The 27,099-nt window shown below is 41.7% G+C and overlaps 2 protein-coding genes across 4 annotated transcripts; both read right to left on the minus strand.

The window, feature by feature from the left end:
- Nucleotides 1-11,867: 11,867 nt before the first annotated feature.
- Nucleotides 11,868-15,913, minus strand: LOC124119674 (probable RING finger protein 207 homolog). 2 transcript variants are annotated; one of them, XM_046482264.2, is made up of 3 exons: nt 15,656-15,913; nt 14,547-14,837; nt 11,868-14,299 (listed from the first exon to the last, which is right to left on the minus strand). In XM_046482264.2, exons 2-3 carry the CDS (start codon nt 14,833-14,835, stop codon nt 13,035-13,037), a joined length of 1,554 nt encoding a protein of 517 aa, XP_046338220.2. In that variant the 5' UTR covers nt 14,836-14,837; nt 15,656-15,913; the 3' UTR covers nt 11,868-13,034. The 2 variants fall into 2 exon arrangements, with proteins under 2 accessions (XP_046338220.2, XP_046338221.2); XM_046482265.2 differs by having other exon boundaries at nt 15,739-15,828.
- A 4,883-nt stretch (nt 15,914-20,796) lies between these two features.
- On the minus strand, nt 20,797-25,553 carry LOC125381204 (E3 ubiquitin-protein ligase TRIM9-like). Of its 2 annotated transcripts, XM_048397838.1 has the most exons (3): nt 25,304-25,553; nt 23,884-24,082; nt 20,797-23,695 (listed from the first exon to the last, which is right to left on the minus strand). In XM_048397838.1, the coding sequence occupies exons 2-3, from the start codon at nt 23,945-23,947 to the stop codon at nt 22,080-22,082; spliced, it is 1,680 nt and encodes a 559-aa protein (XP_048253795.1). In that variant the 5' UTR covers nt 23,948-24,082; nt 25,304-25,553; the 3' UTR covers nt 20,797-22,079. The 2 variants fall into 2 exon arrangements, with proteins under 2 accessions (XP_048253795.1, XP_048253796.1); XM_048397839.1 differs by lacking the exon at nt 25,304-25,553 and having other exon boundaries at nt 23,884-24,335.
- Between the last annotated feature and the right edge of the window lie 1,546 nt (nt 25,554-27,099).

Below are 27,099 nucleotides of genomic sequence, written 5' to 3' on the forward strand. Positions count from 1 at the left end.
TGGCAAATATTTTAGGATCTACCTCATGCTTAGTTAAAATTCTTTGCAACAGATGAATCACAATTCCAAATGTGTGTTTGAGGTTTCAAAGTTGATTTATAAAATGTGACATTATGCAATAAAGCAAGAAAATCTATTTAAGGGTCCCAAAAGATCTCCTAGCAGCAATTAGTTTAACCATGAATGAAGAAACAAATATTATTATTACTTACATCAACAGGCTAGTCTACTCATTTCAGGTTAGATTTTTGGTATGGTTTGGTTTGTTGTTTTACGCCGCACTCAGCAATATTCCAGTTATATGACGACGGTCTGTAAATAATCGAGTCTGGACCAGACAATCCAGTGATTTACACCATGACCATCGATCCACGCAATTGGTTGGTTGTTGTTTAATGCCGCACTCATCAATATTCCAGCTATATGATGGCGGTCTGTAAATAATCGAGTCTGGACCAGACAATCCAGTGATTATGTCATGAGCATCGATCCACGCAATTGGGATCGATGACATGCATTAACCAAGTCAGCGATCCTGACCACCCGATCCCGTTAGTCGCCTTTTGCGACAAGCATAGTCGCCTCTTATCTATCCCGGATTTCAGGTTAGAATGACAAGTAAAGATAAAGGAACAACGTATTTATAGGGACGGGTATGCTGTTGAGAAGGAGGTCTTCATATTTTCTTAACATAATTTAGACACAGTACATATACCTATCAGGATCCCCATGTACGGGAACGCTCACCTGAAATATCCTCAACCTCGCATGCAATCGATTGCCGCATCTTGTCAGGTGTGGAACAATCCGTCACTATTGAATGCCTTTTGATTTGGTTGTCTCTGCAAATATATTTCTTCACGCTGGTTTGCAATCCATCCTTAAATTTCATAAAGTTATTTATTTTTATGAAACAATTTCTACACTAACCAGCTTCGTGGTGATCATGCAGTAAAGTAACTGTCTCGGCATCGAAGAGGACACACAGTTTTGCAAGGATATTATCCTCGACACAATTCCTGCCAGACAATTTAAAAGAAATGGAATTACCTGATGACAAACAAACGAAACAATTAATAGGGCATAAACTGCGTCTGCGTTACGGCCATGTGCGTAAACATAAGGTCAAGTGGCTGTAGTTTGATAGGTCACGATTAGGCCCTAGCTCCATGCATGGCTGTAGTCAACTGGCACAGTTTGACTGTGCAAGTACTGTAATTTTTCTTCGGAAAAATCGATGGAACATCATGCCCTATGCCTGGACCGTTACCACCCACGAAATGTTCTGAGCATATTTCCGTGTGCTTGGTCACTGTGAAGTCTTTTCTCACTAACCGAAGTCGCCTTATCCACGCTTGTCGTAGGGACTTGCTTACTGGAATGACGTATAGAGATACTATTCTTTCACCTGTTTTCGATGGAAGTTGACAGTACTCGGCGGAAATTCATCCAACCAATTGAAGAGTTCCAACTCAAGACGGATAACTCTCATTGAACTTGACTTTTCGGAAAGTCGAATAGAGAGGCGAAATCGCTGTGAGGAGCTTGCATCTGTCTGTCCGATAGAGTAACCGCCCTTTATGAAAGGGAAGCTACTCTCACCCTAGTCTATGAGACGTCACGGCCAAAGTCAGACGTTGACAGTCGGCCATTCCTGTAATAACGTTACGATTTGTTTGGTTGGTTTGTTGTTTAACGCCGCACTCAGCAATATTCAAACCTATATGACGGCGAGGCGAGGTCACGATTAGGCCCTAGCTCCATGCATCGCTGTAGTCAACTGGCACAGTTTGACTGTGCAAGTACTGTAATTTTTCTTCGGAAAAATCGAAGGAACATCATGCCCTATGCCTGGACCGTTACCACCCACGAAATGTTCTGAGCATATTTCCGTGTTTTGGTCAATGTGAAGTCTTTTCTCACTAACCGAAGTCGCCTTATCCACGCTTGTCGTAGGGACTTGCTTACTGGAATGACGTGTAGAGATACTTTTCTTTCACCGACTATCTTTCCCCTAAAATTGCTACAAATACAGCAGTATTGCTTCCCCATTTTGACAGCTTCGAAGCAGCGCGCTGTTTTCGATGGAAGTTGACAGTACTCGGCGGAAGTTCACCCAACCAATTGAAGAGTTCCAACTCAAGACGGATAACTCTCATTGAACTTGACTTTTCGGAAAGTCGAATAGAGAGGCGAAATCGCTGTGAGGAGCTTGCATCTGTCTGTCCGATAGAGTAACAGCCCTTTATGAAAGGGAAGCTACTCTCACCCTAGTCTATGAGACGTCACGGCCAAAGTCAGACGTTGACAGTCGGCCATTCCTGTAATAACGTTACGATTTGTTTGGTTGGTTTGTTGTTTAACGCCGCACTCAGCAATATTCAAACCTATATGACGGCGAGGCGAGGTCACGATTAGGCCCTAGCTCCATGCATGGCTGTAGTCAACTGGCACAGTTTGACTGTGCAAGTACTGTAATTTTTCTTCGGAAAAATCGATGGAACATCATGCCCTATGCCTGGACCGTTACCACCCACGAAATGTTCTGAGCATATTTCCGTGTGCTTGGTCAATGTGAAGTCTTTTCTCACTAACCGAAGTCGCCTTATCCACGCTTGTCGTAGGGACTTGCTTACTGGAATGACGTATAGAGATACTTTTCTTTCACCGACTATCTTTCCCCTAAAATTGCTACAAATACAGCAGTATTGCTTCCCCATTTTGACAGCTTCGAAGCAGCGCGCTGTTTTCGATGGAAGTTGACAGTACTCGGCGGAAGTTCACCCAACCAATTGAAGAGTTCCAACTCAAGACGGATAACTCTCATTGAACTTGACTTTTCGGAAAGTCGAATAGAGAGGCGAAATCGCTGTGAGGAGCTTGCATCTGTCTGTCCGATAGAGTAACAGCCCTTTATGAAAGGGAAGCTACTCTCACCCTAGTCTATGAGACGTCACGGCCAAAGTCAGACGTTGACAGTCGGCCATTCCTGTAATAACGTTACGATTTGTTTGGTTGGTTTGTTGTTTAACGCCGCACTCAGCAATATTCAAACCTATATGACGGCGGTCTGTCAAAAAAATCGAGTCTGGACCAGACAATCAAGTGATTCATATCATTAGCATCGATCCACGCATTTGGGATCGATGACATGTATTAACGTAAACAATCCAACACTGACAGAAAGAAAAGATGTAAACATATTACTTTCGTGCTAAAATTCCATAATATGTATGGGATATTTCAGTAAACCTAACTCGAATATGAGCGTAAGATTTCTCTAGAAAAAGACATTTGATAATAAATAGTATAAAATAGTGGTTGGTTTGTTGTTTAACGCCGCACACAGCAATATTCCAGCTATATGACGGCGGTCTGTAAATAATCGTGTGGACCAGGCAATCCAGTGATTATTATCATGAGCCTGACCACCCGATCCCGTTAGTCGCCTCTTATGACAAGCATAAAATAGTGATTATCATTAATCAATTGCAAATAAATGGCACTAATTAATGATAACAAAAGGAAATCCTCACAAATATTTTGTCAATTTGTAGATGCCGCGTACCTACAAGAAGAAAGGTACATACAACCAACATGACATTATGAAACTGGAAGCTGACGTTTTTGCAATAAAATCTGACATGCTTGGTTATGTTAAAGCTGTTTCCCTCTGTGGCATCCCTAAATATACATGAAGAGATCATGTTAAAGGGCGGGGTAGAATCTGGTGTCACCATTGGCAGATCCACAGCATTACCCGAGACAATTGAAAACGAAATTGCTAACAACGTTTCCCAAGCTGCTGCAATGGGTTTCGGTATATCAAGAAAACAATTGTTGATTAAAACAGGCCACATTGTAAGAAAAATGCAAACACAAACACCTTCCAAAGAAGGAATCCCTTGTTGTGGTTTCCACATACATGTACGACACTCTGGAATGAAGTGCTTAAAAACTCAGCCAGAAAAGAGAGTGAGGATGATGAACCACCCAGTAGCGTAGGAATACTTTCAGGCTCTAAAGCAGACACTAGACAAGCCGGATGTAAAGGATAAACCAGGACGTATCTGGAATGTGGATGAGACGGGAATTATTATGGAGCACACCTAAGTTCAGTAATCGCATAGAGAGGCAGCAAATCTGTCCCTTGCAGAACCAGGAGTTCCAGGGAGTCAATCAGAGTAGCGGTTACTGATAATGCGAGTGGAAGATACCTTGCTCAGGAGTGCTTTACCCAACACAGAACAGGAGGAGAGGCCTCAGCTTCTGCTGGGTCTTCTCGAGACAGACTCTAAGAAGAAAATTAGGCTGTTAGCCTTTCCTGCACACACCACACACTACCTTCAGCCACTGGACAGGAGTGTCTTCAGATCAACTACGATGAAAAGCAACTACAATCAAGTGTCCTAGCTCCGTCTTTATGAGCGACAAACCGCATCAAAAGCTACCTGGCCTGCCATATTTAAGTCCGCATATGATGAAGCACTTACCCCTCGGAACACCACAAGCGGATTCAGGGCTGTTGGTGTTTTCCCTTTTAATAAAGATGCCTTGCCCACAGATGCTTTAATGCCATCTCAATCATACAAAACAGCCCAGGCGACTCCCTCTGCTCCTGAGGCTTCAGTACACCCCTCTGCCCTCTCACAGGTGCTACAACTGCTGTTAGATGTAGTTCGAGAGGTTCCTTCAGATGCTGAGGTTGTGACTTCTGCCACTCACGATAAGGCTGTCAAAAGCTGTTAGATGTACATACGATTCTTCAGTCACTCGTATGGGGTGAAATTGAAACATCATCATGGAACACTACTGTCAATGAAATATTCCTACCACCTGTTGTCACTCCCCGGACCATAAAGACAATAAATAAATTACGTCTGACCGCTTTTTGACGAGTGATGAGGTCCTATTAATCAAAGACGGAGCAAGAGGAGGAAAAAGAGAAGAACATGGAGAGGAAAAAGGATACAAGACAGAAGGAGAAAGTCAAAAGAACGTCAGGAAAAGCAGAAAAAAGGAGCAAAAGTCAATGTGCAGACGAAGGAATCCAACCAAGACAAGTAACATCTCATGGGTTCAGTGCGACAGACGTACAAGGTACACATTGCTTGTATGACCGTTCACAGCTACGCAGGAAGATTAAGCAAAAATGACACTTTTTTTTCCCCACTTATGCAAGTGTAACTGTAGGGGCGATGGGGCTGTTTAGGATTTTGTTTGTTTATTGTTCAACGCCGAACTCAGGAATATTAAAGCAGTCTTGACCAGATAATCTAGTGATTGATGTCATGAGCATCGATCCACGCGTTGTTGTTGTTGGTTTGTTGTTTTACGCCGCACTCAGCAATATTCCAGCTTTATGACGGCGGTCTCTGAATAATCGAGTCTGGACCAGACAATCCAGTGATTGATATCATGAGCATCGATCCAAGCAATTGGGATCGATGACGTGTATCAACCAAGTCAGCGAGCCTGACAACCCGATCCCGTTAGTCGCCTTTCACGACATGCATAGTCACCTTTTACGGCAAGCATGGGTTGCTGAAGACCTATTCTACCCCGGAATCTTCACGGGACCCACGCAATTGGGATCGATGACATGCATCAACCAAGTCAGCGAGCCTGACCACCCGATCCCGTTATAGTCACCTCTTAGGACAACCAAAGTTGCCTTTTACGGAACCGACAAAGGAAACAAAATACTTTTGGCTCCAAAATAACCAATCAATCTTCACGGCCGAACTAATGGGGATGGCTACAGCCCCACACAACTCCGAAATTAAAAAAAATCCTGGTTTCAACGGACTCGCTAAGTGGACTACAAGCTATTAGAAAGAAAATACAAAACCAAAACTGCTTGTCGTAAAAGGCTACTAACGGGATCGGGTGGTCAGGCTCGTTGACTTGGTTGATGCATGTCATCGATCCCGATTCCGTGGATCGATGCTCATGATATTAATCACTGGATTGTCTCGTCCAGACTATTATTTACAGACCGCCGTCATATAGCTGAAATATTGCTGAGTGCGGCGTTAAACAGCAAACCTAAATACCAAATACTAAATTAAAAGCTCAATACAAAAAAAAGAAAAGAATTCCTTTGGATCCCTGCCCACGTTGGGGTGTTTGGAAACACGTACGTACACGCTGACCAAGCAGCTAAAGTAGCTCTTCCACTGCCAGAAATAAGCCTTAACTTACCATCATCCAAAATCGAGGTAAAAAGCATTGCTAAGGAAAGAAATTTCCAAAAGTGCCAAACCGAGTACCAAAACTAAAATATAACATCTGCTCCTAATTAAAAAATTGACGGGGCAATAACCAAACTACAAACATTTCACAAAGTTACACTTCCATCTACAAAAAATAAAGAAATACAAGAACAGGTAAATGCCCACACGGCAACCATCAAGAAACATATCAGAACGCGTACCACAACACTGCACGCACTGCAAACAACAGAATCTAAAAACCTTTAAACACAAACCCAATACCACACAACACGCCCTCCCTTAGTTCCTCAATCTCTGGTCAACCTTCAAAATTTAATAAAGCAACCTTAACGTCCCCCAGGATGCCTCAACTTTTCGGAAATACGCTTGGCAAACCGGCAAAATGGCCTGGCAAAATGCGCAAATATCGTAAAGCGCACGTAAAATTTCCAATTCCTCACTTGACATGCTTGAAGCAGAAATTGCCTCGGATAATCCGGAGTTTTTTATGCCAAGATCTCCGCCTTTATCGCCGCAACTGAAATATCAGTTCCAGAAACGCCCACAAAACCGGCAAAACTCCGGTACCATGGTGGAACAGGAAAATCGGTAAAAGTTAGGAGGGTAAGAAAGAAAGCCCCCAACGGGCCCAAAAGGGCAAATACTTAAACCTTCGCCCTTTAAAAAAAAAAAAAATCCGAGCAGCCAGGACAAACGCTTGTTTATTTGTTTGTTTGTTGTGACACTCGGCAATACTCCAGCTATATATTTGCCGTGAAAGGTGACTATGCTTGTCGTTAAAGGCGACTAACGGGATCGGGTGGTCAGGCTCGCTGACTTGGTTGATGCATGTCATCGATCCCAATTGCTTGGATCGATGCTCATGATATTAACCACTGGATTATTTACAGACCGCCGTCATATAGCTGGAATATTGCTGAGTGCGGCGTTAAACAACAAACCAAACCAAACCAAAACTCCAGCTATATGACGTCGATCTGTAAATAATCAAGTCTGGACCAGATAATCCAGTGATTGACATCATGAGCATCGTTCACGGCAAGCATGGGTTATTGAAGACCTTTTCTACACCGCTTGCCGTAAAAGGCGACTATGCTTGTCGTAAGAGGCGACTAACGGGATCGGGTGGTCAGGCTCACTGACTTGGTTGATGAATGTCATCGATCCCAATTGCGTTAGACCCGTGAAGATCCGGGGTAGAATATGTCTTCAGCAACCCCGTGCTTGCCGTAAAAGCCGACTAACGGGATCGGGTGGTCAGGCTCGCTCACTTTGTTGATGCAGGTCCTCGATCCCAATTGCGTGGATCGATGCTCAGGATGTCAATCACTGGATTGTCTGGTCCCGACTCGATTATTTACAGACCGCCGTCATATAGCTGGAATATTGCCGAGTGCGGCGTTAAATAACAAACCAAACCAAATCTTCGCAGTGAAAAGAGACGGTAATGTCCATGTCTGGTCTGGTTGATAATTGTTGCAAGCCGTTTCTTATCATCATGGTTTAAGGCTATTTCAGACCCGTGAAGATTCCGGGATAGATTAGGTCTTCAGCAACCCATACTTGCCGTAAAAGGCGACTAACGGGATCGGGTGGTCAGGCTCGCTCACTTGGTTGATACCTGTCATCAATCCCAATTGCGTGGATCGATGCTCATGATGTCAATCACTGGATTGTCTGGTCCAGACTCGATTATTTTACAGACCGCCGTCATATAGCTGGAATATTGCTGAGTGCGGCGTTAAACAACAAACAAACAAAAATTATGGCTATTTCTGAAAACACACCGTCATGCAAATACAGGCTATATAATTGTTTCAACAAATTTAAGAGATATGGTATGAGTGATTAAGAGAATTAATTGTGAATAATAACGTAAATAAAACCTATAAGGAACGGCTTCTACGTATAAGTGTGTTTCCAAACTGTTTATCGTATATTGAACAACTGCGGAACATGTATCATTATGTATGCGATCCTAATGTAGATAAATAGAGATTACTACACTCGTGTCTGTCAGATACCCTTTATCCTACAACACGTTGTTTCAAAACTATCTAACTCGCTTTCGCTCGTTACGTTTTGAAACAACTCGTTGTGAGATAAAGGGTATCTGACAGACACGAGTGTAGTAAACTGCCCTAGGGGGCACGGGTGGCCCAGTCGTCTAAGGCGCCGCGATTCGCTGTGCAGAGTTTCGTCCCTCAGGCACGCCAGAAACCTATGATTGTTGGTTCGAATCCCGGTTCGCCCCAATTATGTTTCTAGGTTTGTCAGCACCATACCCGTGCTCGTGGGTTTCACCGAAGTGGTAAACGTCTGAGACCTGCATCACTTCGGGCTTTCCTCCCACATTAAGCTGACACGCCGTGATATTACTGGAATACTGTTAAAAGCGGCGTTAAACCCAACTCACTCACTCACTTACAAACCCTAAAGTAGCACCAATTTAGATCGAATCGATGCATATTTCGTCTATTCTCATCTCAACGGCGCATTAATCCATAGCAGAACGTGTGACGTCAGTCGGCCTACTGCTTACAGTTCATACCAAATGTGACCCTCCACAAAATAGTTTCAGCCATATCTGAGCAGCAAGGCCATAACGATAATGCAAACTAGATAACATTAAAGAATATTCATTAAACATTCTAAAACCACGAAATTGCATCGGAGATGTAGATGAATCAAATGAAACAAGTGAAACAAATTTAAAAGGGTGACGCTATTATTATCGTTCAGGACATGTGCTGGTGCCGCCCATTCAATTTGAGTCGTCGTCATCGGAGGATTGTTTGGATTTCTTTGCACATGGGGGATCTGCACTTGTGTTAATGTTAAATGTGCCCCCCATAGATTCGAGCCGAAAATATTAAGGAGAGTTTGTCATTGAGTGAAACAACCCCTGTGCTTGAATGTGACATTGCGGAGGTTAGTATACGTTCACTGTCGAAGGGAGACTACTCTCCGTCGCCAAAGCCTGCTTGTGATCCCGCAGCCCGACACCGCCGCTAAGGATGCTAGTGATGTTTCGATGTCGGGATGAAGTGTGACTGTAGTTGTTGATACTCTGCATGTTACGATGACCTGAAATTTGCATAATATGCGTGGGAGGAATATTTTCATCAGACAGATTTTGGACAAGGAATTTTCTTGCTGAATGGTTAGTGAGTTTCCTGTTTTGGAAGCCGGCATTTTGGGGTATTCGTCTCATGATAGAACTGAGTTTATTTACACCAACTGGCTGCCGCTTAAACCAGGGGAATATGCTCGATGCTTCCTTGGTATTGGTAGCAATATTATTAGTTATGGTGTCTTTAGTTTGCCGTATACGGTGTCATATTAGGTGAGCAGGAAAATATTTTCCTTCTTACACAATATGACAACCTTCACACAGGCCATAATTGAAGAGTTCTGTGGAACAAGCCTGGCTGTATTATCTCGATTTTACATTAAGTTGTAAAAGAAATAAATGGAAAAATACTTAAATGACTGTGAACATAATATTTTGATGAGTTTTTGATCAATTCCATATTTTATAATCAACCTGTCTTTTTGCTTTTTCCGTGGTTACCAACGAAAACTGAATAATTTAACAAAAATCCTTCCGTACGATTGTGTGTGTATAATGTGTGAATCAGAAGTAAAGTCATTGGGCATAGTTTGAGCGGGGTGCTTAAAAGGGAAAACAGGGTACATGTACATGTATTTGTCAGGTGGTAATTGTGAATGGACATGTCTTCGGGAAGATCCGGAGTGGAATAGGTCTTCAGCAACCCATGCTTGTCGTAAGAGGCGACTAACGATATCGGGTGGTCAGGCTCGCTGACTTGGTTAATGCATGTCATCGTATCCCAATTGCGTGGATCGATGCTCATGATGTCAATCACTAGATTGTCTGGTCCAGACTCGATGACTTACAGACCGTCGTCATCGAGCTGGAATTTTGCTGAGTGCGGCGTTGAACAACCAACCAACCAACCAACCAACCAACCAATCAGAACAGCGTTATTATATACTGAAGAAAAAATGCTTAGTAATCATGGATAGTTTTAGGGACATTTTTTTTATAGTGAAGTGAGTATATGGTTTTACGCCGCTTTAAGCAATATTACAGCAACATCACGGCGGGGGACACCAGAAATGGGCTTTACACATTGTACCCATGTGGGGATTCGAACCCGGGTCTTCGGCGTGACGAGCGAACGCTTTAACCACTAGGCTACCCGACCGCCCCTTTTATAGTGAAGACAAAACACACAATTATAATATAATATCCCCAAAAATATTAATTATCCCTAACTTGTGTGTTCAGTATATGTGGGCATTGCCATCAATAGAGAAGCTATTATGTGGTGGAAGTTCCATGTCATCTAAAACGAATCGATTTAGAGAAAATATTTCTCCTCTTGTCCCCGAATATCTCCTAAAAAAAAGAAATAGCCACAGGCTGTAAAATATCATCTACGTAGATGAAAGCATCATCTTCGTAGTTGGTTGGTTTTTGTTGTTTTACGCCGCACTCAGCAATATTCCAGCTATATGACGGCGGTCTGTAAATAGTCTAGTGTGGACCAGACAATCCAGTGATTTACACCATGACAATCGATCCACGCAATTGGGACCGATGAAATGCATCAACCAAGTCAGCGAGCCCGACCACCCGATCCCGTTTGTCGCCTTTTACGACAGGCATTGTCGGCTTTTACGGCAAGCATGGGTTGCTGAAGACCTATTCTACCCCGTGTCTTTACGGGTCACCATCTTCGTAGATGATACTGCTTACATCTTGGTATCAATATTGTCTCGAGTTATCGACACTAGTTTGCTTTACTTTTAACCAATTTTCGAACTGCGTAACTTCATAAACGTTTAGTTCAATAATTTCTCCTCGAGTTTTATGCAAAGTAGTTCGAAAGACGCTTCATTCCAGTTACGATTCCATAGTGGGCAAAGTTTTATTTTCGATCCCTTTCTCGAGCCCATCCATATTAATGTGTGTGTGTGCGTGTGTGTGTGTGTGTGTGTGTGTGTGTGTGTGTGAGTGAGTGAGTTGGGTTTAACGCCGCTTTTACCAGTATTACAGTTATATCACGGCGTGACAGCTTAATGTGGGAGGAAAGCCCGAAGTGATGCAGGTCTCAGACGTTTACCACTGCGGTGAAACCCACGAGCACGGGTATGGTGCTGACAAACCTAGAAACATAATCGGGGCGAACCGGGTTCGAACCCACAATCATAGGTTTCTGGCGTGCCCAAGGGACACAACTCTGCACAGCGAATCGCGGCCAGCCTTACTGGCCCACCCGTGCCCCCTTTTAAACCTGTGAATAGGACATAAAGTGTGAGTACCTTCATAATAGCAACCAAACAGTTTCTGTACTACCTAAGACGCCTGTAGTATCATCAACAAATTGGGAGAGCAAATAATCAATGTTGCCAAGGGATGCCAAGGTTACCGCCCGTAATAAAAAGATATATGGAGATAAAGGCGACATCCTTTAGAGTATGTCAGATTCTCTGTTGATAAGATTCCCTCAACTTTTATGATCGGAAATGACATGTTAAATAAACTTCAAGATCTTATCACCAATATTGAATCAAGTGAAAAAACACGGAACGATATAGACATGCCATACAAGGACTTTTGTTATATTTTCAAGAGTGAGATGGACTCAAAACAACAAAGGTAGACATAGGTAGATATAATGCGATTCTATAGATGTAAACACATTTTATGATACATTTGTGAGGTTAAGGTTGATTTTGACAGCCCGGGCCAAGTTGGGCCGAAGACAGACGAAATATTTTTGATATAAATATGTTGAGAATGTAGAGGGAAAATATTGCTTCACTTTGAGCAACGTGTTTGCTTTAAATACCACGATCTGTGACACTATAAAGTGTCATATAGGTAGTTAGCAACTGGCATGCCAATATCGGATGCTAGTGATTTAAAAATATAGTACAGTTTCTTTTGGACGCTAGTTAGGTTGGAGTATTGCTGATAACAATTAAAAAAACAAATTAACAAACATACCATATGGAACATATGTTCCATACATACATACATACATACATACATACATTCCTACATACAGACATGCATGCATGCATAAAATGTAAAGTTCCCACTGTTTTAATATTCTATCTTGTCAGTTAAATTATATCAGGATAATTCATCTTGTGCAGTAGTTCATTGTGTCCTGGTGTCATTTGTACTAACACACTGGTAGTTCAAATGTTGGATTCAATATATGATCATTGTTTGTCATTGTAAAAAAAGATAGCACTTGATAATATTTCTGTAAAACATGTCCAGTCATACAAACAGATAAATCATGTTGAATTTCATGTGTCGTATGAGTCACACACACACACACACACACACACACACACACACACACACACACACATATATATATATATATATATATATATAATACATTGAATACATTGCACATTCCCACTGTTTAGATAGTTTTGTGTCAATAAATTCTATCATAACTTTCTCTGTGTCTTCAATCTCAAACGGTTGATCATTCTGGCCGAAGAGAGTAGACGAGCTTTCTGTAATGTTCGTTAAAAGCAAGATATCAAGCATTGATAAATTAAATCTGTTCCAAAGATCAACTGCTTGATAACAATTTCTGTACCACCAGTTGTTTCTCGTGGCCGTTTGTCATAACTGCCTGACGAAGTATACAGTCGGTATGGTTCACAAGCAAGTTGTGCAGTACATTAATTTCCATGTTCAATTAATCAATGTTAAATATTATCCGTGTGTTTATTCACATACTATTCAAATCTGAAAACTTTCACGTACGTATAGCTGGAAACATACAGCAGACCATCATCATCCAGACAGATGCCAACAGGATACTCAGGGCAATACAGTGGTTTGAAAACATCTCTGACAAACTGCCCCGACTCTGTCAGCTGAATTACCCTGTTGGAGCCACTGTCTACAAGCAGGATGTCGCCTGTGCTGGTTGATGTGATACCTCCGGGATATTTCAGAGCTTTGTTTCCTGTGGGAGTGTAGGTGAAAACAATTTTGCCTTCACTGGTCACAGATACCAGGGATTTTACTGTCCATTCACTAACCAACAAGCTGTTATTCCTCGTAACGTGAATATAGAAGGGGTTCTTTATCACACCTGTGTTGATAGATTTAAGAACATTCCCTTTCATATCCAGCACGTCAACAGAGGCACGACTGTCGTTACCACCTGCTACCAGTTGTGAAGAGTTCAGACAGGCTAACCCATAATACATCTTCTTTGTCTTCACAGTTGAGAGTAATGAAGGCTCAGGGTCAAAGTTGATGAAAGCTATTTGTCGTGAGGCTGGCAGAGTAACAGCTGCCAAAGCTTCACCCACCTTAGCTACTCGACTTGGACCAGTGGGAAGATCGAGACATTTCTGGATGAATGTTTTGTTTGAAGTATAACATGCATGAAGTCTACTGATTGAATTATCTGTCACAACAGTTACCTTGATACCATGAACAGTCAAAACTGCAACATCATTCAATGCACCGTACGTGTGTCCCTGCCTGCTGCAGTCAATTGTTTGCAGGGGACGCCGAGCAATTCCGATCTTCAGCTCATCCAAAGATCTCCTCAGCTTGGGGAGTTCGATGGTCAGAATGCTTTCAAAATCCGATCGTATTGATGACATCTTATCAGTGTAAGTTTTACTCTCCCTCAATTGGTTCCTTGTTTGATTGATCCGAGTTTCTTTTACAAGAGGCGTCATGGCATCAATGGTTTCAACATCATCACACTTCCTGTGTTTGATGCTGCAGCATACAGTACAAATTGCCATCCTGCAATCTTTGCAAAACAGTTTTATCTTCTCGTCCTTGTGAATTCTGCACATAGAGCTTGGAACCTTTGGTTTCCTATTCCGTAAGTCAATCACTTTATGGTCACGTAACCTTGGCACCCTATTGTGCTTCATGACACACCCATCACAGAAAACATCGTCACAAATGGTGCACAACATGGTGGCTGGAGTTGTGTCCCCATCTCGTTTGCACACACCACAGACATCAAGATCTGAACATAAAACACGATTTACTGATTATTTATTCAATTCAAACACGTCCACATAAATATATATTTTGTAAGCACCAGACTCAAGAGACAGAACATAATAATTATAAAATGTCTCGATTTTTCGCCGAAGCCTATTCTATTGGTCTCAAAAGATAAACAGTCAACAACACATGAAAGGATCACTGAGAACCAGTGATGACACCAGGGCAATCTTAAACGTTTCTTAAAGCGTATTATAATTAAATACCTTGCGATCCCACCAAATCGTCTATCAGGCCCTGTATGACGTGGCTTGGTTTCAGACAATTGACCCATTCATGTACTGATCTGTCAGGAGTGGCCACCCTCGTCAGTTGTCTGCAGGAGGGACATGGAATGGATCTGGCTTGTATTGCTCCTGGCTGTGTTTTGGTGTATTTCAGCAGACACGACTTACAGAATGTGTGATTGCACTGAAGTGATGCAGGGTCTGTGAACACCTCTCTACAGATGACACAGGTCAGATGGTTGTCTGTTATCCTTTTAGCGACGGCCATATCTAATGGAAACATTAATATAAAGCGTTAAGACGGACCAGTTTCCATTGGACATAAAAGGCAAAATAGCGGTGATACATTCTATGAATGGATCACTTACAATCAGTAATGACACAGGTGTTTGAGGGTATTCCAAGGCAGATCAAGGACAGGTCCCCAATATCCGATGCTTGTCACAAGATGATTTAAATGAGGGGGCTGCAATGTGTCACCTTCATTGAGAGTGTGGCATCGTTCACCAGCGACATGGGTTTTATTCATGCTATAAACAAGTGTTTGGCTGTGACTCCATTGAGTTTACTGGACACAAGCATGTATTTTGCATATTTGAAAAGCATAACACACACACACACACACACACACACACACACACACACACACACACACACACACACACACACTGTAAATAATCGAGTCTGGACTAGACAATCGAGTGATTGACATCATGAGCATCGATCTACGCAATTGGGATACGATGACATGCATCACCCAAGTCAGCGAGCCTGACAACCCTATCCCGTTTGTCGCCTCTTGCGACAAGTAAATTCGCCTCCTACGACATGCATGAGTTGCTGAAGACATTTTCTAACCCGGATCTTCACGGATAATAGGTACATAAGTATAAACACTACCACCACTGCATTACTCTGTTCAGATATGACTGTTTGGTGTCACAAATACGTGATATATACAACATTATGATTGCATTGTCTTAGAAGACCCAATAGTTCATTTCACATGTCACATTTGTTTCAACCTTCAAGTCAGGACATTTGAGACTGAATTTTCAAGCTTCTTTCGTTATCGAATTGCAATTTACCTTGATGTCGACTATACTTCAAATCTGTGAGTGCTTTTAAGACGAGTCGTGTGTAATAGATCAACAGTGACCAAGTGTTTTACCTTTACAGGTACTGCAACATGGACGAGCACTCGAGGTAAACAACGTCTCACTTCCTGGCTGACGCTTCACTGATGATCACGTGGTTATACCTGCTCGGCGTTAATGTATGCGATCACGTGACACGCGATACTCCATCACTGTGACATACTTTCTCAGAGCAGCTGTGAGCTGTCAGCTGTTATATCATATTGAGAGAGTTTAGTTTGAAGAAGTATGATTGGAATGGCAAGTACAATGCTTCTCTACACCTAATCTGTAAAATCCACTGTGGTTAATGCTCAGATACCATGTATGAAATACACACAAGACAATACAATATATTATGTATAATTCAAATTTGATCAGCTATGTGCAATTTTCTTACATAAGATTCCCACTAACTTCATAATGGACACTTTATTACTATAAATCTGTAATTTCAACCTGTGTACGTTAAACTAAATACATACTTTTTATTCGTACACTGGTATCTAAGTGTACTGTTTGCTTGTTTGTTCGTCAGCAATATTCCAGCTGTATGACGGTGGCCTGTTTTTAATCTGGACTGGTATAAACTACCCAGTGATTGATATTGTGAACAACGTTCCACGCCGACGGGGAACGGTAACGCGCTACCCACCAAATCACTGAGTGCGACCACCCGATCTACCAAGACGCCTCTAACGACAAACATGAGCCCTTACCTGCAAAGCCGTCATGGAGCTGAAATATTGCTAAGTGCTGCGTTAAACACACACAAATACACAGGCATACATACAGACACACACACATACACACAGATACTCACGCATACACAGACACACGCACACACATTCACAGGCACAATCACACAGACAGACACTGACACTTACACACACTTACACACACACACATTCACACACAAACACACACGTACCTGAAAGACCACCTGTGTAAGTATAAATGTGACATTTGAAGGTGAAAGGACAGGTGATTAATATCATGAACATCGATCGACGCAATGGGGATGACATTCATTTACTCTGGATGTGAATAATGTCTTTCAACTGTTGATGTTTGTTTATTTGTTTGTTTGCCGCACCAGCAATATTCCATCATGAGAATCGATCCACGTAATTGGGATACGATGACATGCATCAACCAAGTCAGCGAGCCCGACTACCCGCGTTCTTTAGTCGACTCTTACGACAAGCATAGTCACCTTTCACGGGAAGCATGGGATGCTGAAGAAAAATACAAAGCAAATAAGCACATATAATATATCTGATATATCTTGACGCCCATACATATTTAAATGAGTTTGAGTTTTTGAAATGATGTAAACGCTGAGATTGCTATTACATTTCTGGGGAAATCCTGAAAATTCCTCGCATGTATAAAAACAGAAGCGCTGTTTCCGTTCATTTAGACACTTTAATCTTGAACTCAACGTCTTTTGCATACATTCGACAACGACAGAGTGCTTAACTGTGATCGAATATCCTTCCAATCTATGAATTTACAGTGACCTGTCGTATTACAAATACTGCAAGTACAGGATGTCAAACCTCAGAGTACTTAACTGCATTCCTGTGATCGAATATCCTTGCAATCTATGAATTTACAGTGATCTGTCGCATTACATTTACAGCAAGTACAGGATGTCAAACGTCAGAGTTCTTAACTGCATGCCCTAACGCCCTGACGTCATTCTGATCGTGAGAGTAAAGTAATAGACAAACTGTAACGGGGGCCCTTTAAAGTGAGACCGACGGTAGGTGTTGATATATCTGTCTGCGAGTGAAGCAGGAAACTGTAAATCGTAACTGACACTGTCGTGTCCGTTAAACTGAACTTATGAATGCAATGCATAGAAACCAAACAATCCTTTCCTCTGGTCTTTTCAAGTCTGTCAACAGTTATATTTAGTGTGTTTGGTTAAACGGTAGAGCTAACCAGTTATAGTGGCAGAGAGATTAGGGTGTCATTTGAGTGTGATGTCATGGTAACCAATGAAGTCACAATGGTCTGCAACGCATTGTGATGCAATTAAATTGCAGCGATATCTTCAGTGTAGATATCGCTTGATCTCATCCAAGCGATATCTCCTGTGGGAGCCAGTTTTGGATGATAAATCACCATTTGAATGTGAATCTTACAATCATCACTTAACCCGCGGACACTCTGAGTTAAAATAGGTCCCCAGCAGCAGGCTGTTTGAAAGAGGCGAGTAATTAGATGCCATCGTATCCCAATTGCGTAGATCGATGCTCATGATGTCAATCGCTGAATTGTCTGGTCCAGACTCGATTATTTATAAACCGACGTAATATTGCTGGGCGCGACGTTAAACAACAACAAAAACAAACAAACAAACCAATGTACAATATTTACATTTTAAACAGCAGTGTAACTGCTTGGAGTTATGCAATATGACATGGTGAAATACTGATAAAGGGACGTAACTCTGATAACACTATGCCAATGTTTGCAGCACTGTAAACAATACACTTCCCACTCCGTATGAACTACACATTACACAGTACAATAAATCATGTCAAATTCAAATTCTATTTGCAATGCTCCATTTTATAACACATGCAAAATACCCGTTTCCTCCTGAAATACATAGACTGTAAACTTTACATAACACGGTTTAGACAGGACTTGTGACCATAGCTCTGTATATGTTTAACCTATGTTGAACTAAATACATAATTGACAAATAAACACTGATCTTTAATTAACTTCTAATATTAAGGAACATCGCCTTTTTAAGAATAACTAAACACGTGCTTCAAGTGTAGATGACAATGTCACAAATGATGATTATTTCCGCCAGTGACCCCTTGGGTAGACAGTGACCTCCTGGTTGTGGTCACCTGTCACTGATGATCACGTGATACAAAGTTGCTGTGCGAGGAGGAGGAGGTGTGTGATCACCTGACGCATTAAATCTGACGTTAACAGCTGGGATCTGTCAACAGTGTTCATATCCAGCATAACGGTATCTATATTGAATATATACATAGTTATACAACTAAACATCTCTATATGAGGTTATTTGGTGTTGTTTGGGGTGTGTCTGTGTGCTCACGTAACGCATGAAATCTGGCGTTAACAGCTGGGATCTGTCAACAGTGTTCATATCCAGCATAACTGTATCTATATTGAATATATACATAGTTATACAACTAAACATATCTATATGAGGTTATTTGGTGTTGTTTGGGGTGTGTCTGTGTGATCACGTAACGCATGAAATCTGACGTTAACAGCTGGGATCTGTCAACAGTGTTCTCACCCAGCATAGCTGTATCTATATTGAAATTATACATAGTTGTAAACTAAACTGATCTACATGAGGTTATTTGGAGTTATTTAGGGGTGTGGGAGTGGGTGTGATCACTTGACCCATTGAATCTGATTGTGTGTCATCATTGTCCATGTTATTCACTGCTTGTTAGTTTATTTCAATAACAGAAAGCACACATTTGGGGAATGGAAGTCGGTCTTTTGTGTGACAAGCAGTAGCTCTCAGTGAAGATAACATTGTACAATGATGACCATGTTTGATATGACACATGATCGGTTTCTTCATTTCACAAGTTGTGAGGTACAAATAACCGCCTCTGTTGACAAGAGGATGGAGCGTCTGCCCGAGTAGGGTGGTTCGATCACCTGGCACTCGGCATTCAGGGGATAACACAAGGTCTGGTCTGATGTAAAACCCAGTTTCACCTCTTCAGTGTTCGCTCCGGCTGAGCTTATAGTATCCAGTGCAAATTAGCATCATACTCTATAAGAACGTTACTTTCTCGATACGATGTATTTGTGACAATACACTCTGTAAGCAGTGGCAGTAGTGATGTCGGACATTATCGATCGAATACCTAGTTTACGATTTCGCAGCTAGGCCTGATTCCTAGTCAGCTTAATGTTGGAGGAAAGCCCGAAGTGATGCAGGTCTCAGTGAAACCCACGAGCAGGGGTATGGTGCTGACAAACCTAGAAACATAATCGGGGCGAACCGGGATTCGAACCCACAATCATAAGTTTCTGGATCGCCCAAGGGACACAAATATGCAGAGCGAATCGCGGCGCCTTAAACGACTGGGCCACCCGTGCCCCCAGAACCTGAATAAATGTGTATGTATATACAGGTGGTGCCATAACTTCATAATATGTTTGTGCTGCAAATTTAGAAAACCAAACCTGTCTATTGTCTTACGTGTCGACTGCAGATGGTCCGTTTCTTATTTGCTGGCTTCAGAGTGTCCCCTTTCGCCGTCGTTGAACTGCGAGTTCAAAGTTCTCTCTGATTTGTCGAGGAGATCTTACTTGTAACACTGTTGGAATGCGCAAAAGTCTCGTTCGCCAAAACTCAGTCCGACAAACGGACTCAAGACAAAACGGCCCCAAACACTTGCAAAGACGGCCCAATATCATAACTGTATAACAATATTAAAATAAATGATGAATCAGTGAGTGAGCTGGGTTTAACTCGCTGACAACAACGAGCACGGGTACCTGGTGCTGACAAACCAAGAAACATAATCGAAACAAATCGAGATCCGAATCAACGATCATAGGTTTCTGGTGTGCCCAAGGGACGCAACTCTGTTCAGCGAATTACGGCTCCTTTGACAACTGGACCACTCGTTAATTTCCAACTGATATTTATTTAGATGACTGAGGTTACAACAATTTCCCGCAACAATACTTTTACATCATCACGACGTTTAATTATAAAAATGTAACACAATTAGAGATAAACAGTACTCAAAGTTCAATATATGATTTACTGATTCCAGGATTGTATTCAGACCAATGTATATAGTTAATTTAACATAGCTTCAAGCATAGACATAACAGTTTCACCATTTGTGATTGTAATTTGGATCCTGAAATTAAATGAGACTTTATGCTGTTAGTGGTACTACAACTTCATGCCCGAACATCGTGGAGGAAGATCTAGAGTGGATGTTAATATTATAATGCCAAATTTATAAGCGATATATAGCAATTGTATTAGGCAATTAACCAGCTATACCTACTCACTGACTGGCTATATATATATATATATATATATATATATATATATATATATATATATTTCCATACGGAGAATAATAAGACCATCACATGACCTAAGGACAAAATAATAGCAATGATTTATGTTCAACAGCTATGACTTTGTGACACCAAGGATGTGACATGAGTGGAGTCACCAGACTTTGAGGTGCTATAGGACGTTGGTTCACACGAATGTTATCCCTTACGTGTTCCTGAGCACTGAGTTCCGGATTCTCGGCTGGCCAAGTCAGCACCAGCATGCTCCCATTCCTTAAAGCAACCACTGGTACACCAGTTGTGCGTGGGCCTGGTTGAATTCAAACCAACGACTAATCCTATGCATCTAGTATATGAGGTGCTGCGGGGTTGTGGTGGGCACGACGTTCAAATTCATCCTACATATGATCCATGAAGCTGAGATCCGAACTTTTAGTTGGCTAAGGCAGTACCCAGGTACGATAAAGAACCCCTTGCCATACAACGGATGAGGTCTGTCCTGTGGCTGTAGGTGGTGCCATCCATACTAATCCACCAGGTTTCACTGTCTATGCTACACTGCTGGTTTGACTCAGCAATTTGTAAAATCGAGAATCACCCCGATTCGCTAATGCACACGAAGCCGTACCCACTAAGTTCTTCAACGTAGGCATTTTTGGGTAAGAATTCATCCCCACCAACCTATGATTGTTGTGAGAAGCGACATATTGGATCGGGTGGTCAGGCTCGGTGACTTGTTGGACCGCTTCTCATGGTTCCAAACTCCATGGATCGATACACATGATCTTTATACCAAGGAGAGCCATCATATAGCTTGAATCACTTGCTGACCGCACATTAAATGTTTGTCATCTGCAGTTATCTTGATGTTAAACACTGTCCGATGACGTTTTCATCCTGTAGCTTGCAAACACGATTGCCAACTTTTCACCACTTAATCACCTGCAAGGGATTGTCCTAAACTCAACATTCATTTAATTATGAACTGAATCTGTGTCTTAAAGCAACGAATATTATCTGACGGTCCTCAATTTACATTTACGTCTGTGACACATTTTCACATCAACGTCACCGTCCATGTGGTGGTGAATGAAGGCTGACAATGACTGCTTGTTTGGAGTTCTCTCTGGATGCGTTGTTAAACTATCCCTTTCATTTAACAAACTGTTACCTGTGGTTTCTTGGAGCTCTTCGGCTATTTCTCACGTCATTCATAAGGTCAGTATGGTTCAAAAGCAAGTTATACATTACAGTAATTTACACCTTCCATTAATCAATATTATACTAAAGTGCTTTATATATTTATACTTTATTCAAAGGTAAATACTTTCACGGATTCAGAGCAGCTGACATACAGCAAGCCGTCATCATCCAGACAGATGCCACCAGGACAAAATAGACCATCCCGTGCTGTGAGAATATCTCTGACAAACTTTCCCGACTCTGTCAGCTGAATCACCTTGTTGGAGCCATTGTCTACAAGCAGGATGTCTCCTTTCTTGGTTGTTGTGATACCTCGAGGCCATGTCAGAGCTCTTATTCCTGTGGGAGTGTATGTGAAAACAGTTTTGCCATCCCTTGTCACAGATACCAATGACTTTACTTCTCCTTCACTTACTACCACATTGTTATTCCTCATGACATGAATATATAAAGGGTTCATTATAACACCTGTTTTGATGGATTTCAGAACATTCCCTTTCCTATCCAGTATGTCAACAGAGGCACGACTCTCAATACCACCTGCCAGAAGTTGTGAAGAGTTCAGGCAGGCTAACCCATAATATTCCGTCTTTGTTTTCACAGTTGACAGTAATGTAGGTTCTGGGTCAAACTTGATGAAAGCTATTTGTCGTGTGTCTGGCAGAGTAACAGCTGCCTGAGCTCCATCCAGCTTAGCTATTTGAATTAGAGCAGAAGGTAGCTGGAGACATTTTTTAAAGGATAGTTTGTTTGAAGTATAAAATACACTAAGTCTATCATAATCTAACACCGTAGTTACCTTGATACCATCAACAGTCATTACTGAAACGTCACTCAAGTCACAGTCTGTGTATCCCTGTCTGCTACAGTCTAGTGTTTGCAGGAGAACAGGAGAAGACGTCCGGTCACTCAGGCCCTGAACAACCCTGACCTCCCCCAGCTGCACCTCAGCTACATATCTCAATAGCTTGTCTGTGTCATGTGTGAAGATAATACTGGAAGTTATTGGTGTCTTGTCCTCACTTGTGTCTTCAATTCTGGATACACCCACAGACCCATACATACCATACATGTCTTCTACACAGTTTCCCTCTACGGCTTTGTTTGTGAACTCATGCCGCTGCTGATGCAGCTGGAGGTCGATCTCCTGGGACTTTCTGAAGGCTTTCAGTTCTTCTACACGTTTTTCTGTTAGTTTGTCGATGCGCTCCAGCAATTCCTTTTCTTTTCTCAGAAGAACATCTGTAGCAGCCATGCATACTTTCTGAACTTGGTCTTTCATCACTTGTGCGTTCTTCGATAGCTTTTCAATTTCAGAGTTTGTTGATGAAATTACATCATTGTAAGATTTAATTTTATTCTTTTGCGTCCTAGTTTCATTGATCAGAGTTTTCTTTACAAGAGGCGTCATGACATCTATGGTTTCAACATCATCACACTTCCTATGTTTGATACTGCAGCATACAGTACAAATTGCCATCCTGCAATCTTTACAAAACAGTTTTACTTTTTCGTCTTTGTGAATTCGGCACATAAAGCTTGATGCCTTTGGTTTCCTGTTACTATGAGTACGTACATCGATCACTTCATGATCACGTAACAGCGGCATCTTCTTGTGCATCTTGAGACATCCATCACAGAAGACATCGTCACAAATGGTGCAGTACATTGTTCCTGGAGTTGTCTCCCCATCTTCTTTGCACACGCTACAAGCCTCAAGATCTGAACAGAAAGCACGGAGTCTTACAAATAATGCAATTGCCAGAAAACATACTCACTTACTATTACTATTAGACATTCATTTTGTATATATACTATGTATAGTTACAAGATTATTCAATCCAACACTTATATAGAAAACTGCATTTTATATCAGTGACAGGACATTAAACCGTTTCATTATTTCCTACCTGGCGATGCCTCTAAAATGTCCATCAGCCCCTGTATTACTCGGCGTGGTTTGAGCTGGCTCATCCACTCCTCTACTGGACTGTCAGGGATGTTAACCTTCGTCAGATGTCCACAGGGGGGACATGGGACGGACTTGGTTTGAATTGCTCCTCAGAGGCCTTACAGAATGTATGTGGTAGGATGGATTATTGAACATCTCTGCGGACAAAAACACAGGTCAGGTGGTTGTCTGTTAACTTCTTAGCGGTGGCAATTTCTAATGAAAAGACATCATATGATTAAGTTTTGGTTTCAATACGAGTTTGTCACATTAAACTTTGTTGATGAGAAAATAAACCCTTATTTATTCTCTTTTCTATGCTCTACTTAAGTATCTGTTAATTCTGACTTTTGATACTCAGGAACCACCATGTTTAAAGTTTTATGCTTACTGTGATCATACCAAAAGAACATCAAATCATGTTGTCAACGTGTGACCTTACCTCAGTGAGTGACACTGTTCCTCGTCTGTATTTACAACCCAATCTAATTTTGCATGCTGCTTAAAGCGTCTGTCTGTCTGTCTGACTATCTATCTGTCTCTCTCTGAGTTAAGTTATACTTGTGAATACTTAAAAAAACACTGTTTTATTTTTGTCTCTTGCAGAACACAATACGTCAGTTACAATATATCAGTGTATTTTGTGCAATATATCATTGCCTCTTGCTGTCATTGGTACTAAATAATTGTGTCGCTGAAATGCTGGATTTAATATATATCAACTGAAAGAAAGCACCTGATTATATTTTCAAAGAACATTTTCAGACATGCTTATACGTAGAGCATTTTACATTTAAACGAGTTCTTGTGTCCTATGTGATGTTATGTGGAACAAATAAAGGGACATAACTCTAATCTTGATATGCTTAGTCCGCGACCCCAGTAATAACACTATATGCACCGCCACTGCATACATTGTATCTCTGTTCAAGTGGTTTTAGGGTACACAACAATGCCAAACCTACAACAATGTTGTTTATATGTTTTGACAAGACCTGATAAACGGCCAGGCAAAAGAAAATTTACATATGAAAAACAATGGATTATCGGAATGTTAATAGGCTGAAAACAGACGACTAAACACTGCAAACTTAAGGTCGAAAACACAACTGTGACACCCGTATCAAACAAATCACCATCGAATAATTCTTTCTTGTTTGTTTCCCGTTTAGCCGTCATCAAACATTAGTGCATGCTTGCCCTGCAGTTTAATATATTTCACATGTCACACTTACTTTAACATTCAAGTCACGGCTTATGAAGTGCAATTTGCCTTGATGTGGACTATCTATCTATGAAATTCTCAACACGATTCAGTGTAGATTGAATGCGAAATAAAAATATTTAAGATATTTTTCGACAGTGATCTCGCGTTTTACCTTTACAGATACGGCAACATTGATGAGCACACGGGGTATACAGGGACTCACTTCCTGGTTGAGGCCACCCAACACTGATCATGATCACGCCACACGGAGTTTCTAAAGGGGAAGAGGTATGTGATCACGTGACACATGTAACCTGACGTTATCAGTTAAGACCTGTCAATAGCGTTGTCAAACTACGGTAGATTATTTATATTGAAATTCCACAAAGATTTATTGCTGTGACCTCGTCACAATATGGCTGAAATATTGCCGATGTGACGTTAAACTTTAACTCACTCACTCACTATTATAACCTGTAATTGAAATGTATGTCAAACAAGTGACAAAATAAACATAAATCTTTAATGAACATCTCCGCCTTAGGAACAACTAAACGATAGACAATGCACAGATGCTAAAATGTTAAATGTAGGAGTGTAAACGACAGTTAAATATAGGACAATAAATGCGAAAGTTGACACAAATGATGTCATGTGAGCCCAGATAGAAAGTAAAACAATAATATAAAATGGTAGATACTTTAATAGGGGTCCTTTAAAGTAAAACAGACGAAAGGTGTAGATTATGTGGATGATCCAGAGGAAGGGGTTGGTTGGAAGGGGTTGGGATGGGGTGGTCTGGGGGTGGCCAAACTGCATACAAATGGATTATTATTTGATTTTGTTGTTGTTGCTATGATATAGCCGCAATATCTTTATTGTAAACCCCATAACTCACTCACTCACTCACTCGAGTTTCTGGGGGCACGGGTGGCCCAGTCGTCTAAGGCGCCGCGATTCGCTGTGCAGAGTTGCGTCCCTTGGGCACGCCAGAAACCTATGATTGTGGGTTCGAATACCGGTTCGTCCCGATTATGTTTCTAGTTTTGTCAGCACCATACCCGTGCTCGTGGGTTTCACCGAAGTGGTAAACGTCTGAGACCTGCATCACTTTGGGCTTTCCTCCCACATTAAGCTGACACGCCGCAATATAACTGTAATACTGTTATAAGTGGCGTTAAACCAAACTCACTCACTCACTCACTCACTCACTCACTCGAGTTTCTCTGTCAACAGATGTAAATGGTAGAGTGATCAGCATCTCGCGATACAGGAAATGAGTACTGAGTGGGTATGCTAAGTTCAATTAACTTGTAAGTCACCAGTAGTATGAAGGAACCACTTTATTGACAAGAGGATACAGTAAAATTATTAATTTTCTAAAAAGAGCAAGATAGACCGGATACTTGAACAACTTCCACTCGTGTTCAACCACATGATGCATAAACCTGATCACCAATTCTAAATGTGTAAACAAACTGTTTTCAGGGAATATCTTAAAGGAAGTACATAGTGTAACATCAACATAGCAATATATCGGTCCCGAAGAGACGCAAATGCCGAGAGATATTGGTATGGCGAATATGGGCGCTTCACAGGGCCAACATCCGATGACGGTGCCAGGTACAACAATGCACCGGTACAACCAGAGAGGACACACCAGGGACAGGCCAAGGAGTGGTTAGACCATGTGTCATGATCCCCCGAGATGACCGCTATCTGTGACCTTTGTATCTTCGCAACCGTTTCCTGACGGTGAGTTTTAGGCCGCAGCATCAGCCAATACACTGTGACAAGAAGACAACGTGCTGCTGGGATTCGGGCCTACCTTACGGTGGCATGACCCCGACCCAGTCGATGGCAGCGACGTGATTGGCAGAGGATGCTCGTCAATGATGAGTTAGATCCACCTGTTCAATGCAGATGGAAGAATCCGGGCGTACCGACGAAGAGGAGAGAGATCAGCTA

Source organism: Haliotis rufescens, unplaced genomic scaffold, assembly GCF_023055435.1.
Source record: "Haliotis rufescens isolate VD_foot unplaced genomic scaffold, xgHalRufe1.0.p SCAF_17, whole genome shotgun sequence".
Classification (NCBI taxonomy): Eukaryota; Metazoa; Mollusca; class Gastropoda; order Lepetellida; family Haliotidae; genus Haliotis; species Haliotis rufescens.

Coding starts and splice junctions, on each gene's coding strand:
- LOC125381204 (XM_048397838.1), bottom strand. CDS start 23,947: ATGAGCCAGCTCAAACCACGCCGAGTAATACAGGGGCTGATGGACATT. Junction 23,696..23,883: donor CATTTTAGAGGCATCGCCAG/GTAGGAAATAAT, acceptor CTTTCTGTTCAG/ATCTTGAGGCTTGTAGCGTG.
- LOC124119674 (XM_046482264.2), bottom strand. CDS start 14,835: ATGGCCGTCGCTAAAAGGATAACAGACAACCATCTGACCTGTGTCATC. Junction 14,300..14,546: donor CGATTTGGTGGGATCGCAAG/GTATTTAATTAT, acceptor TTTTATGTTCAG/ATCTTGATGTCTGTGGTGTG.